At 45.4% G+C, this 14,643-nt stretch overlaps 2 protein-coding genes across 2 annotated transcripts in view; both read left to right on the top strand.

Moving 5' to 3' along the window:
• Window positions 1-804: 804 nt before the first annotated feature.
• LOC116319109 (tryptophan 5-hydroxylase 1-like) lies at window positions 805-7,801 on the top strand. Its single transcript, XM_031738331.2, has 10 exons — window positions 805-1,085; window positions 1,219-1,402; window positions 1,490-1,590; window positions 1,667-1,734; window positions 1,822-2,018; window positions 4,015-4,150; window positions 4,301-4,427; window positions 6,328-6,423; window positions 6,871-7,004; window positions 7,370-7,801. The coding sequence occupies exons 1-10, from the start codon at window positions 930-932 to the stop codon at window positions 7,545-7,547; spliced, it is 1,377 nt and encodes a 458-aa protein (XP_031594191.1). The 5' UTR covers window positions 805-929; the 3' UTR covers window positions 7,548-7,801.
• Window positions 7,802-12,444: 4,643 nt separating this feature from the next.
• The window catches only part of LOC116319089 (CD81 antigen), a 34,355-nt gene continuing 32,156 nt past the window's right edge, over window positions 12,445-14,643 (top strand). The window contains exon 1 of the mRNA XM_031738309.2: window positions 12,445-12,631. Coding sequence (XP_031594169.1) covers window positions 12,566-12,631 — 66 coding nt within the window. The 5' untranslated portion in view covers window positions 12,445-12,565. The remainder of the gene's footprint in view (window positions 12,632-14,643) is intronic.

The following is a 14,643-nucleotide window of genomic DNA, read 5'->3' as shown; positions in this document are numbered from 1 at the left end:
TCACTGCATAAAAATACAGTCAGCAAACAGACAAACAGGAATCTCTTCATTCCCACATTTCCAGAATTTAGGGTTTAACTGTCTTCATATGTAATAGAAGAGAGAACAGCAGGAACCGACACCTGCAGCTCAAAATGATTTCTGTGAGTTCAGTGAAAGAAAGGAAAGTTTGCTATCCTTTATGATACAGCCTATAACTTTAACACGTTGGATACTCATTAATTCAAATACTTGCAACATAATTTGTTCCCTCTCTCTATTAAAACTGTTCTACTGTAACTACATTTCAGTTTGATTTAGAAACGTGTGCATGTTTCAGGTACTGAAAATTACACAATGAATTCAGAAACCTTCCACATATAACCTGGGAAATGATATTATAGTCATACACTTCTATTGTTATAACTAATAAAGGATGTTAATCCTGAAACAGTGTAAATGAAAATGTGTCATAAATACAGTAAATATCTAATTCATTGTACATAAACAGTACACAGTACTATAAACATGTTGCTGTACAGTAAATTATTGGCATGAAGCTAACAGTAAGTCGTTCACAGTTACTGTAAAGTTCATGTGTTCGTGTATTTTAAAGGACAGTTACAGTAACACTTTATCATCACGTGTGTTTGACTCTACAATAAGTGATCAGGTGGTGACGTGTCAAAGCGCCGTGTGTTGTGATGTATGTGGCGTTATGCTGATCTTCCTCCTGATGAATATTCCTCTCTGGAGCGCCCTCCCCTCTGCTGCAGCTTCATAAACGCAGCAGCCGCCGTGCAGAGCGACAGAACAGCTGGAAACTCATCCTGTCTCAACCTTTACGTCTTACTCCTACCAGACGACTCTCTGATGCAGCCAGTGCAAAAACAAGTTTACTGAACCATCATTATAAATTTCATATTTGTGTCGCTGAAATCCAGAGAAGCATGTACGCCAGGAAGTCAGAAGGAAAGGAGCTTCGCAGAGGAAGGTCTTTGGACAACAGGACCGTCTCCAGCAGCTTTGGGAGAGGGTCGACAACCATCATATTCACTCTGAAAAACGAAGTCGGTGGTCTTATAAAGGCACTGAAACTTTTCCAGGTGAGGTTTCATTTTCTTTATGTTGACACAGATATGGTGTTTTCTGAGGATGTGTGTGACTGGCCAGGAATTTGAATTTGATCGGAAGCATTTACAGCATTTTCTTTGGGTGTGTGTGTGTGCACACGCGCAGGAAAAACACGTCAACCTCATTCACATCGAGTCCCGTAAGTCCAAACGAAGGAATTCAGACTTTGAGATCTTTGTGGACTGCGACACAGGCCACGAGCAGTTCAAGGAGCTCACCGAGCTGCTCAGGAAGCACACGGACATCGTGGAGATCTCGCCATTCGACGGCTCCGCTCTACCCGAGGACGGTACACCTTGTCGTACTTTGACTAAACAGAAGCTGTGATAGAAATGAGTTATTTCACAGGTCTGCGTGTGTGTTGACTGTGTTTCAGATGTGCTCGGTGTGCCGTGGTTCCCCAAGAAGATCTCTGACTTGGACTTGTGTGCAAACAGGGTTTTGATGTATGGCTCTGAACTTGATGCAGATCATCCGGTATGTGGGTTGTCGGACAGAGCTCTGAAATGAAGTGTGAACTCGGTAACCGACTGAGGTTTTACTGTTCCTGCAGGGATTTAAGGACAACATATACAGAAAAAGAAGACAATATTTTTCTGATTTAGCTATAAACTACAAACAGTGAGTTCCTCTTATGGATTTCTTCATTAATGAAGTTAATAATAAAAACCTAGAAGGGCTTTCATCCTTTAACTCTGTCTCTCACAGTGGTGAGCCCATCCCTCGTGTGGACTACACTGCAGAGGAGGTGCGTACCTGGGGCGTGGTGTTCCGGGAGCTCCACAAGCTGTACCCGAGCCACGCCTGCAGGGAGTACCTGAAGAACCTCCCACTGCTGACCAAGTACTGCAAATACAGCGAGGACAACATCCCCCAGCTGGAGGACGTCTCGCACTTCCTTAAAGGTAACCATCAACAGTGTTGGTCGTTACTTGAAAAACGTAATCAGTAACTAATCACTGATTACTTCTCCAGAAAGTAATCCTGTTACCTTACTGATTACTTATTTTCAAAAGTAATTAGTTACTTAGTTACTTTTAAAAAACATTATAAACACCCTGTATAGGTAATAAAGCGACCTTTCAGCCCAATTCTACTTTTTCTTCATAATCCATCATGTAAAACTGAATCCAATGAAAAAGTCTCTTTTTAAAACTTGTTTTATTAGTTTGAATCTTTTTACTTTATGCATCAAGCAAAAATTAAATTATATGCAACATTCTCTGACTCGTTAACATTTAAACCTGTTTTCTGCATATTCCAGCATATAAAATAAAATCATGTTTTGTGTTTACACTCTTTCAAATAGATGCAAGTAAAACACAGCAGAAAATAAATAAAATCAAAAACTCAGCAGCAATGAGTCCTGTGGCTCTTAAATCTATTGTCAGCTGTTTAGCAGGAGTGGAGCGGGTGGAGGTTTGCCCACAGCGGTCATGTCAGTGGGGGGATCCGGGGGTTTCTCTGTGAATGTCACATTCCCGTGGCAGCGCGCTCGCTGCTCGCTCAGAAGTTTAGGGGGTTTCGCTGTAAAAAGAAGGTTTCTTCTCACCCAGAGTGTACAGCGGACGCTAAGGCTTGGTTACTTTTACGGAATCAAACTCAAAGTAATGTGAGTACTTCCACGCTTTAAACACTGCACGGTCATACTCTCTCCCGCACTCCATATTATCCGGTGTTGATCTGCACACGTCTGTTACCATGAATGACGCACAAACGTACATCATTGTCATGAGACACTCTCGCAAACAAAATCAAGGTTTAGTAATGCAGTAATGCAGCGTGCGTACGGGAAAGTAACCGTAATCTAATTACATTTTTGCAATAGTAATCCCTTACTTTACTTGTTACTTGAAAAAAGTAATCGGATTACAGTAACGCATTACTTGTAACACGTTACTGCCCATCTCTGACCGTCAAACGCAGGCAGATGTTTGGAAGCTGCTGAATATCTGAGCCAAAAACAAGGAGAGTGACACCGATGTTTCCCACTGCAGCTTTCAGGCACCTTTTCAGGTTTCGCACATGATGGGCAAAACCAGTTTGATTGTTTTGGAGCCAGAGGTCACCATATTATCAGCTAATGCTGCTAGCTCCATGTATTGCATAGCACAGTATGGAAGCATCACACACACAGAGATACCTGCCAGTCAGTGCTCAGTAACATCCAAATAAAGTCCTCAAAGTTCACTGTGCACCAGAACTGGAGCTCCGCCTTCCCCGACGGTCTGTCAGTGCAGTGACCTCACAGCAGCCATGTTATTGGTCACATGATGTCATTAAAATGCTCCAACAGCACAAACACGGTGCAGAGGTCCAGTTAGCAGACAGCTAGCAGCTACAGCCACCTGTGTCACCATCCACCTGTCAGTCAAAGAGGCCACGCCCCCAATAATGCATGTTGTTATCAAGGGGGGAATTATCTACAGAGACCAATCAGTTTGTGTATCAGGCTGTAAACATGGTTATTTCTGCTGGAAAGTTTTAACATGGGAGTCTATGGGGACTGACTCACTGCTGCCTGTGCTGGACGGTACATGAACTGCAGCTGTCATGGTAACCCCACTAACCCCACTACCTGCGTCCTTCCTGTTTTCTGTGTGGGTTGTTTTTTGTGCCTCTGTTTTATTTTGACAGTTAAGTCCATGTTACCTTTCTGTGTTTTTACTTCCATCCTTTGTTATTTTCTCCCATCCTCAGTATCCTCAGTATCCTCAGTATCCTCAGTATCCTCCAGGCCTTTTTATCCCTCATCCCGGTGCCTGAGTCTTTGTCTAATCCTACTCCTCTTCAGTTCTGGCTTTCTTATTTTTGGTTATCTGGTCATCTTTTGGTCGCTGTTTAGATTAAAGATTAAGATGGACAGTGTGTGTGTGTTTGTGTGTGTGTGTGTTTGAGCAGAGCGCTCAGGCTTCATCATCAGGCCCGTTGCCGGTTACCTCTCCCCCCGAGACTTCCTGGCAGGCCTGGCCTTCAGAGTCTTTCACTGCACTCAGTATGTCCGCCACAGCTCAGAGCCTCTGTACACACCTGAACCGTGAGTGCACACACACATATATACACACTATAACAGTCAGTTCTACTGTCTTTCTTTATTGTGTTCATATTTCTAAAGCTTTGTGTGTGTGTGTGTGTGTGTGTGTGTGCGTGCGTGCGGCGCGTGTGCGTGCGTGCGTGTGTGTTGCAGAGACACATGCCATGAGCTGCTGGGTCATGTGCCTCTGCTCGCCGAGCCCAGCTTCGCTCAGTTCTCTCAGGAGCTCGGTTTGGCGTCTCTCGGCGCTTCAGATGATGATGTAAACAAACTGGCCACAGTGAGTGCTGCAGCGCCGACTCACCCTAAATACACCTGGATGAGGCGGGAACAACATGGGTCCCCCCACATATGAAGGGATTGGCTCATAAGGCTGTCAAGTCAGTTTTATTACATAAAACATTTTAAAAGCACAGAAGTTGAACCAAAGTGCTTTACATGGACACGTATCTGCAAACCAAGAACCCAAACACCAAACAGCAAACGTCACAAAGGGTTAACAAAGTTCTCACAGTCTTACAGACACAGTGCAAAGGAAACCATGAGGGACCCCAGACATGACAAAAATAGGTCCTTAAATCTGATCTCAGTTCTTCTTATGTGGACAGGAAGACTCAGGCAGCAGTAGCAGGTGAGAGGTTGGGCTGATGACCTCAGTGAGCTGGAGGCAAAATATGGAGGCTTTAAAGGCAAATAATAACATTTAAGCTTCAATAATAATCGAATTTCTCAATGAAAACATGCCGTTAGTGTTGCGAAGTGGGCGTGTCCTGAGTTGAACTTGTCTAAATATTAAGGCAACTACCAATAGGAGTGAAACAGACCACTGACTGACACATAAAGGTGAAGGACACCTGGATTAGGTGCTGTAGTGCCCAAGCACTCAGCCTCAGTCAGTCTCAGGGTCTCCTCTTCCTCTTCCTGTAAGAATCGACGTCCTGAGTAGCAGGCAATCCTCACAGAAACACGCCTGTTTATCTGACATCACAGCTGTGGCAGCGTGTCATTGGCTGGCCCTGATAGCGCATGTGTTGTGATGCTGTTCACTGAGAGTTATTGATCAGCTGCTTTACACAGGAAGTACAAAGTGTACATATCTTACAGGTAGAGCCTGCTGTGCTTATAGAGGTGCATGTACGTGGTTACCTGTCCCGTTAATCACCTGCTGAGCTCCTGCGCCAAACCTCTGCTGCATTTCCACATCTCCACCACCAGGTGACACCATCAGGCTTCTCATTAGTGAGGAACGAGCCAATCACAGCCATTCTTACTTACAGTATATTCAGAGTTCCTCATAATAAGCAGTGCTGTTCAGCAGCTGAAGCATTTACAAAATTCTTCCTTCCAAACCTTCAGGTTCAAAATATTCATGTGAAAAGTTTGTTTAGGTGACTTTGAGTGATTCTCAGTGTGCGCTCGCCCCGGGGTGAACGTCCGCCTCACTGGGGGACCTTTGTCCTCTGTACTTCCACCTGGTTTTTTATCTGGGTAGCTTTAACCCACCAAGGTCATCGTCGGTGACGAGTCTTTGAATCAAGTCGAGTTTTAATGTCAACCCAACAGTATACACTCAAGCATACAGTGGGACGAAATATCGTCCTCCTGGATCGAAGGTGCAAACTGTAAAAATAAAATGAAAAAAATCACATAAACAAATATACAGAAATATGATAAACTAAGAATAAGAACAACAGTACTGAATAGAAAAGAATAAGAATAAATAAATACAATCAAGACTCAAAACTGTTTATTGTCAGTATTCATGTATACAGCATGCTGAGTTAGGGCTAATGTGATGCTGCTGAGTTCAACATGAATAGAAACCATGAAGAAGGATTCAGTAAATATAAATACTGGAAAGAAATGTGAAAAACAAGAAGGCAGATGAAACCAGCAGCTATAAAAACTGTATGTCTGCAGATTAGCGGGTCATGGTGGGGTTAGACCTCAGGTTTGGGTTGAAGCTCATTTAAGCCCAAAAAATCAATTTAAAGATGATTTCTGGTGTTTTTTAGTGAGATAAGGTTCAGCAGCAGAGAGCTGGTTTCCCTCACCTGCCCACAGACAGTCAGTTTCATCCACACCAGGCTTTAATCCACCAAACAGACAGATGAGCGCTGCTGACTGAGCGCGTGCAGTGGCGCTCTGAGCTGACGTCGGTGTTCTCCTGTGTGTTTCAGTGTTACTTCTTCACTGTGGAGTTTGGCCTCTGTAAGCAGGACGGCAGGCTGAGGGCGTACGGCGCAGGGCTCCTCTCCTCTGCCAGTGAACTCCAGGTGACCTCTGACCTCCACACTGCACATTCATCTGCTGCTCTTATTGTCTTCATGTTGTCTTTCATTTTCTCGGCTCAGAAATATGATGATTTTTAAACAACACAGATTATTAGTGATTTTTGTGTTTTGTTAAACCCACTGAGTGGTTCAAAAAATCCACATGGCGTAAAAACACCATCTTAAAACTCCTCCCATTTTTGTGTACTTGTATTTTACTTGAGTACTTTCAGGTTTTGATGCTTAAAACTTCAACATGTGCAGATTTTACTTCACTGCACTCACGACTCGCTCTCAGTGTTTGGTTTTTGGTAGAAGCAGCACAGAGCGTCCCTCCAGCTGATCCAGTCTAACACCAACCGTTGCTAAGCTAGTTACCTGACCCAGCAGGTTTCAGTAAGTTTGGACTTTATCTAAAACATCTGTGCACGTGTCTGTCTGTCCTCCTAGCACGCTTTGTCCAGCAGCGCCAACATCCTTCCTTTTGACCCCACGGTGACCTGCAACCAGGAGTGCATGATCACCACGTTTCAGCAGGTTTACTATGTGGCCGACAGTTTTGAGGAAGCCAAGAACAAAATGAGGTGAGCTGCAAGTTTTCCCCGCATGATGTGTAAGATGCACCGTGAACCCTGACCCTGTGTGTCCCTGTGCTGCTGTTGGGATTCAGGCTTGAAAACAATGCTTGTGGGCAGGCCGTATCACAGCGCAGAGCATGAAGTTTAAAATCGCAGTTTAAAGTCTTGAAACCTCTTGGCGGGATGTTCACATGAGTGGCAGAGACTCATATAGATTAATTACCGCTGTCTTGGATCCTTGGTAGCAGGCAGGGTGTGTTTTATGCAGAAAGCTCGTTGAGCCTCGGCTGCGACGCATCTCTGAGGGATTTTGGCTCTGAGCCGATGTGAGAGCTTCAGCTGAGGATGTAAAGTGTGTGCTGTGTCTGCAGGGAGTTTGCCAAGACCCTTCGACGTCCCTTCACGATACGCTACGACCCCTACACTCAGAGCGTGGACGTTCTAGAGGACACCAACAATATCAACAGCATGGTGAAGGACATCCGGCACGAGCTGGACATCGTCGAAGACGCTCTGAACCGACTCAGCAAAAAACTGCAGAGCGTGTAAAGAGGTGCTGCCGAACGCATCTCAAAGTAAAGCCGCTGACAGCCGAACACTGCTTCTATGTCTCTGCTTCTGCTCTGAATCTACTGCTGCTGCAACAAAACCGACACCTCCTCCTGAGGGGGGAGGGGCCTCCTGAAACATTCGCTAGGACACAGTTATTGTTTGTAGGCTGAGCTGTAAAAATGCGGCACATGTGCCGTGATAATCTGTCTGTAATCATGTGAATTTGTGTGATGATCTATAAAATACACATAATCGTGTGTGAGAGTTCTGCAGTGATCTGATCCTGGTTCTGTTTGTGCTGCTGCTCAGTTACTGCAGCATTTAATGCAACACAGCACCTGTGTCCATTAGATCAGCTGCACACACCTACACGAGGCATCACAACAACTTTTAAAGCAACAAAGTGTTGCTGGGTGTGCAAAGAGCAGCATTTAGTTGTGAATGCTTCACAGCAGCAGAGGGCGCCACTCAGCCACCCCACCAGTATCTACAACTGAGTACCAGCAGCACCATAAAAGTACTTCACTGGTTAAAAATAGCTCACAGATGTATTGTCACTGAGCTGGAACCTTCAGCTTGTGACTGGGAGCAGATGTCAGTGGGGGGCCCCGGTTAAATACCTCTGCTCATCTCCAGCTCCATCTTTTTATTCCTGGACTCTCTCTCCCAGAGCAGCTTTGCATGATTCACAGTTCAAAATAATCCTTCTTTACCTGCTGGGCCTCCTGCGACTCCTCAGCTCATCCTTTTAGCTCCTCCCCCTTTAAGATACATTTCTGATTGGCTGCTTCTCACAACCAAAAGGTTTGAACGGCGGGTGGGTGTGGCTCCTATTTCCTCTGTGACATCAGACAGGTCGAAGAATAGAAAGCGTTTAGAGCAGCTGGGTTTGGGCTCAGAAAGGTATTATTAGAAACTTTGTGCTTCTGATAATGAGTGAAGGTAATGATTTTGTGTCATGTAGTTCTTTTCTTATATGAAACCTTATTAGGGTGGTCCTGCAAAAAACAGCCTAAGGTTATATTTTAAAAACATGTTTCACCTCACGCTTGACTGAAAGTTTGATACCAAACTTTTAAATGTGGCCTGTACACCACTTCAGATATTTCACAGTTAAAATACTTCTCTGTATGTATAATCAGACTTGCCATAAAGCACCGGTGCAAACTGGAAGGATGCTTCACACTAACAGCAAACACTGACCAATCATTTAAAGTCCTGTCACTGACTGTGATGTTCTGCTCTCCGAGCTCATAGGTGACCGTGAGCTCACATGTTGAAGGACAGAGTCCACAAAGAGCCCTTAAAGTCAGCAGTGAGAGCTGCCAGGAGCCTGAAAGGAGGCTAACACAGCGCTGCACGTCCCGAGCTGATTGGTGGATCTTTGGTGGAGGGAGAAGGAAAAAACTGAAGTTTGTATACAAGTTCCAGTGTTCAGAGAAGCTGGACTGTTAGTGCTCGTACTATTCAGCAAAGAGTCTAATTTAAACAGCAGTGAGAGAAAATGGTTGACATCAAGTTGTGGCTTTAATCGTTAGGACCTCATATGAGAGCCGTGCTTGTTGTTAGGAATCACTGAGTATTTAAGTCAAGAATGAATATTATCTGTTCAAATATCATCACGTCCACATCCTGCACAGTTTATCCACCGTGCTTCATCCTGATACCTGAAGTTATGGACCAAGGAGGAAAACTAAATGACACGAGGAGGCGAAGCTCTTCAGCATTTCAGTCATTTCTCAGGAGAACTTCAGGATTTACTGGATCTCTGAGTTTGCTAACCCTGAGACGAAACCTCACCTGGCAGGTGGCTGACCCCTCCCCTCTCCTCCCGTCTGACTCTCTGAGAGTTTACATGAACATGAAACATTTGTGACATAAAACACAAGTGACTTTCTAATCGATCAGTGATCAATGACAGGACAGAGGAAGTGATCACGGAGGATTTATTCTGAACCGACCAGTATTCATAATTCTGGCCTCGCTAAAAATGTCTCTGCACTGTATTTATTGGTCGCCATGGTGATTCATTGACAGCTTTGTGATCAGAGTCGACTGAAATAACAGGAACAGAAAACTCTGAGTTTAAATTTAGACTCAGAACAAGGCTTCACACACACACACACACACACACACACACACACACTGCTCACAAACCAAAGGTCAGAGGTCATCTCTGAGTCTCTGTCAACAGCAGAAAAATGACAAGCCAGTGACTCCAACAACACAGCAGAGTCCAGGACAAAGTCCCCCAGTGTGACCGCAAACAGCTGCTTACAAACCCACAGCTGGAAGCTGATTGGCTACAGCGTTCCTCGTCCACCCAAAGCACGAAGGGGGGTGGGACTACCTCCAGCGCCTGAAGAGCAACACACCACCTGTCTGAACAAACTGCTGCATCACGTGCAAGAGCCCAAACATGCCGACAGCTTCAGTTTATCAGACGCTCGTCTCTCCTGGAGCATCTCGAGACGCTCTATTGACTATTAGCTGTTGCACAAACAAATCACTTCCTGTGCTCATGAGGTGATGTTGGAGATCAGATAAAGTTTATCACGTATTGTTGATTTCCTGTGGCCAGTAGGAGGAGCCATGATTGTGACTCGGTGCTGGTGAGCAGATGTCTCTGCTCTGACTCTTACCAGACATTCATTTTAACATCTTCAGGTGTCGTAGGAAAACCCCGACTTCACCACGCAGGTGCTCGGATGACAAGGAACAAATATGGAGTCAGTGTGTTAAAGAAAAACAGCTGGAAAACAAACGGCGGCTTTTCTGTACATTTCATACATGTGCATTAACGACACAGCCAGGGCTGCTTACTGGAAGTTTGCAGGTGGTGACATGGAGCCATTTTTGAAGCCATGTGTGCAAGAAGAACTGCAGATTGTGTCATTTTCACCACTTCTGTGCATGTGCAGGATCTGGAGCATCATCCGGGCCCAGCATGTGACTCATTTTTGTAAACAATCATGAAAAACACTCTTTACGCTTTCAGAGCTCACATCACTTTGTACATGAACCGCACAAACCTGAAATCCACAGTGGGTGTATTTTAGATACGCACATGTGGATGTGACAAAACCCCGTAGAGCTCAATCAACATGAAACTGAAAGCTAAAGCTCAGGGAGCGAGGAGGAAATCCCCCTGGACTCCAAACCTTCCAGCCGGAACCTGGGGATAATGTTTGACTCACATTTCAAGTTGCTCGTGTGGGAACTGCCACTAAATGTGCTTTTCAGTCATCAGAGACAAACTGATGCATGCTGTCATATCCAGCAGACTGGGCCACTGTGACGCATATGGGCAGGTTCAGGGCTGAGTCAGACCTCTCACACTGTCACGTCAATGACTTGAAATCCTTTTACTTGTTTTGAAGCACTTCGTGGTCTCAGTGTCTGTAGGGAACGACGAGAGGACACAAAACAGGACACTAGCCAGACAAAGTAAGAAAAATAAGCCTTCATTAGGCTGAGAGCAAAAATTCAACAGGTAGAACCAAAAAAACAAAATCCAGAAACAAGGAGACAAACAGAGGAAGTAAAAGACAAAATAAATCAGGAATGAACATTTCAAATGTAAAGAGATTTCTCAGACAGAAGTCACAACAACAGTAGAACGTGGTTGTATCACACACATATATACACACAGCGGTGCCTCGCTATATCGCGGTTATCTTTCGCGGCCTCGCTGTTTCGCTGATTTTTTGTGTGCAATTTTGCATGCTTTTTTCTTTTTTTCTACAGCGCATTGTGTTCTGCGTCCTGATTGGCTGTAGACCATTGTCAATCAATCTCGTGTCGTGTCTCCTGTACAGTACAGAATGCGTCCAGTTTGTCAAATTTACATAAATCTTCATCCTAGCAGTGTGACTCTGCAGTGCTGTACAGTATGTTTGTAAGTTTCCTCCCCAACAAACACAACAATGTCGACGAAACGTCGTCACCTGCGGGCGCCTTTGGTTTCATTCTTTAATACTGGACTTGTTTTTTTTACGAAGGTTTGAACTTTGAGCGTATAAACAAGAGAGAAAAGTGTGAAAATGTTCATGCCTGTCTGAGAAAAGTGTATAAAGTGTGTAGTGAGGGGTTTTACAGCCTTAAAACATCTATAATAATTGTAAAAAATAAAGTTGGCTACTTCGCGGATTTCAGTTATCGCGGGTTATTTTTTAGAACGTAACTCCCGTTCTAACAAAAAACAACCCATATACATATATATGGATCTATATATGTGTATGTGTGTGCGTGTGTTTAAATCCTTTAATGTGGTTGGCTCCATGACCTCTGAATCCCGGCGTTCGCCTGTGTTTACAGCCATGTTAGCCTTTTTGGGCTTTCGGCCCAGAGTGAGAGTTTCAGTATTCAGGCTGCTGCATTATCTCGTGTGTGTGTGTGTGTGTGTGTGTGTGTTATATTGTGTAACCCTGTGATTCATGTGCAGCTCTTTGGTCAGTGCTGTTGTTTTAAATGTGTTTACAGATAAATTTGGAGAAAGAGAGGAAACATGAACATGAACATAAATGAGGCAGAAATAATCGAATATTTTAAGAAATGCTTTTGGTTTCGTTTGATTACTTTTTGTTCTGTTATCTTCAGCTGTAAACCCCCCCGCAGTCCCCCTGAAAGCCCCTTACTCCCCCTGGGAGAGCCCCTGTGACCCCCCGAAGAGAAAGCCTTCGGCGATGACGTAATCAGGAGGGTGTGTGTACCGTCTGTTTCTGTGTTTGTAAATAAAATGTAACTAAATTGCGACTCATTAACACAATGGGTTAGTTTGGCTCGCTCGCACCACCCCGCGCTCTGATTGGCTGCGCCCGCGCTTTGTTCCTCTCCGATTGGACGCTGTTTGGCTGCCAGGCGGAGGGAGGAGGGAGGGGTTGGGTGTTGCCTCGGTGTGCGAGCTTCATTCCAGTGTTGAGCTCTCTCCGTAACCGTCACTCCGTCCTTCTCCTGCTGCTCCTCTTCCTCCTGCTGTGCCTCTCTGCGCCGAACAGACCGAGTCCCAGAGCATCATGGGAGTGGAAGGCTGCACCAAATGCATCAAATACCTGCTCTTCTTCTTCAACTTCATCTTCTGGGTGAGCACGAGCGCGCTCGCGTGCGTGTGTGTGTCTGTGTGTGTCCCCGAGCTGCTGGACATGAGCGTCACGTCCCTCGGGTTTAACCCATTTACCGCGAGGCCTGCTCCGGGACGCGCGCGCACATTGTCGGCAGCAGGGGCTGGCGGTGGGGAAATCACGGTCAGCGCGGGAGTCGTGGGGGAGGCGTGCGCGCGCTCCGCTTACGTAACCACATTGTACCTCCGAGGCAAAGTGTGGGTACTGTGCGCCGACGTGCACAGGTGGGGACAGCTCAGGTGTGTGACCGCGGGCGGTGTTCACTGCTCGGTTTGGGTGGCAGGAAAGTCAGAGCTGGAAGTTTGCTCTGTTCGGTGTGAGGGCTTTGTTTGGATTACATCCTCCACCCGAGTCTGTCTGTGTGTGTGTGTGTGTGTGTGTGTGTGTGTGTGTGTGTGTGTGTGTGTGGGTAGGTGGGTGGAGGGGTTTCCACTGGATGAGTCAAAGCCTGTGTTGGGTAATGGATGGTGGAAACATTTGTGGGCAGTTTGTCATCTCCTCCTCCTCCTCCTCCTCCTGCTGCTCCTGGTTTCTTTTCTCTGCTCTGTGGAAAGTCCAGGAGCTCCGAGCTGCAGTCCTGGAAAGCTGAACAGAAAGTCAGACGATCCCTGTTTTACATCCTTACTAAAAGTGAAAGTGAAGCAACCCTTCATAGCAAACAGAGGCTCTGCACCATTTCATGGGCGGAGTCCACACGCCACCATAGAGGAGTCTGAGTCGTCCCACCGTACGCATCCATAGACCAGCACCACCAGGAGCGTCTCCAGAGCAAGAAGCAAGAGTTTTTAAATCAGAAATAAATCAAACATCTCCTAAAACTGACCGAGGCGCTCTTAGTGCCAAAACCACATGAGCAGCAGCAGCAGGCAGGTAGCCACTCTCCAAATACAGCATCAGCCAGGCTCTGTTTGTGTGAGGCCGTTTAACAAAACCTCAATCCCACGGTGATCGTTGTCGTAGGTGCTTTGACTCATCAGTCGAGTGCTGAAGGCTCTAAAGCTTTATCGGCAGGAAAATCTGTGACACTGTCATCTGTATTATGAAGTACAGTTAAAAGTCCAAACTTTAACCCTCCTTCACATTTACCACAGCTGTCCAGTGGGCCAAATTACAGTGTTTGCCAGGCCAATTCTGGCCCCCGGACCTTATGTTTGACACTTCTCTGATGGCCGACCTGCAGCTGATGTTAGCACGGGTCTCGCCAGCGTGTACAATATGAATCCATGATGACGATAAACTTTTAGTTAGACATCAGCGACTTTTATCATCATCATCACCGTCGGTTAGGTCATTGGATAAGCTGTTGTCATAGAAACAGGTTTATTTTCACATGTTTACACATCTATTTTCTTATCAGCTGTTTACGGTAAACAAACGCGTATGTGAGCAAGTGTGTAACCTTACCCAATTAAAGTGTAACAGTATTTTTAATAGTACTAGTAGTAGTACTCTGTGACAGCGACCGCAGGCACAAGTTTTTTAATTATTTATTTTTTTAAGAGAAAAATGTGATTTTATTGTTTAAAAATGTCGTGTCGAGTCCTGGAATCAGTACAGATGTGAAAGTCCCCAGATGATCACCCCGTGACCCCCACCACCTCCACCTCATGTTTTATGTTTGTTCTCATTAGAAGTGCACGCGGCGTTTAGTTACCCTTTGACGAGCACAGCTTCAATACTTTAAGAAATGTCTGATAAATAAATGAATAAAGTGACTGAAGCCTCAGCTGTGTGTCAGACTGCTGGGATAATTCTCCACGTTTAGCTCGGGTCTGCTGTATGGTTCGATTTCAGCCCCTTTAATAGAACTCACAGGAACTGTTGTACGTGCTTCTCAGGAAGTCACAAAGTTAAAAATGTGTGAACTTTTACATGGAAGTGCTGATTAGTGTGAGTGAAGCTGAGGAAGCAGCTGCAGCTCAGCAGCCTGTGGGCTTTCCACCGCTCACACACATCAGGCGTGTCCACGCTCC

Source organism: Oreochromis aureus, linkage group 1, assembly GCF_013358895.1.
Source record: "Oreochromis aureus strain Israel breed Guangdong linkage group 1, ZZ_aureus, whole genome shotgun sequence".
NCBI classification, from domain to species: domain Eukaryota; kingdom Metazoa; phylum Chordata; class Actinopteri; order Cichliformes; family Cichlidae; genus Oreochromis; species Oreochromis aureus.
Note: the sequence above shows the minus strand (reverse complement) of the source record. Positions and strands in the feature narration are given on the sequence as shown.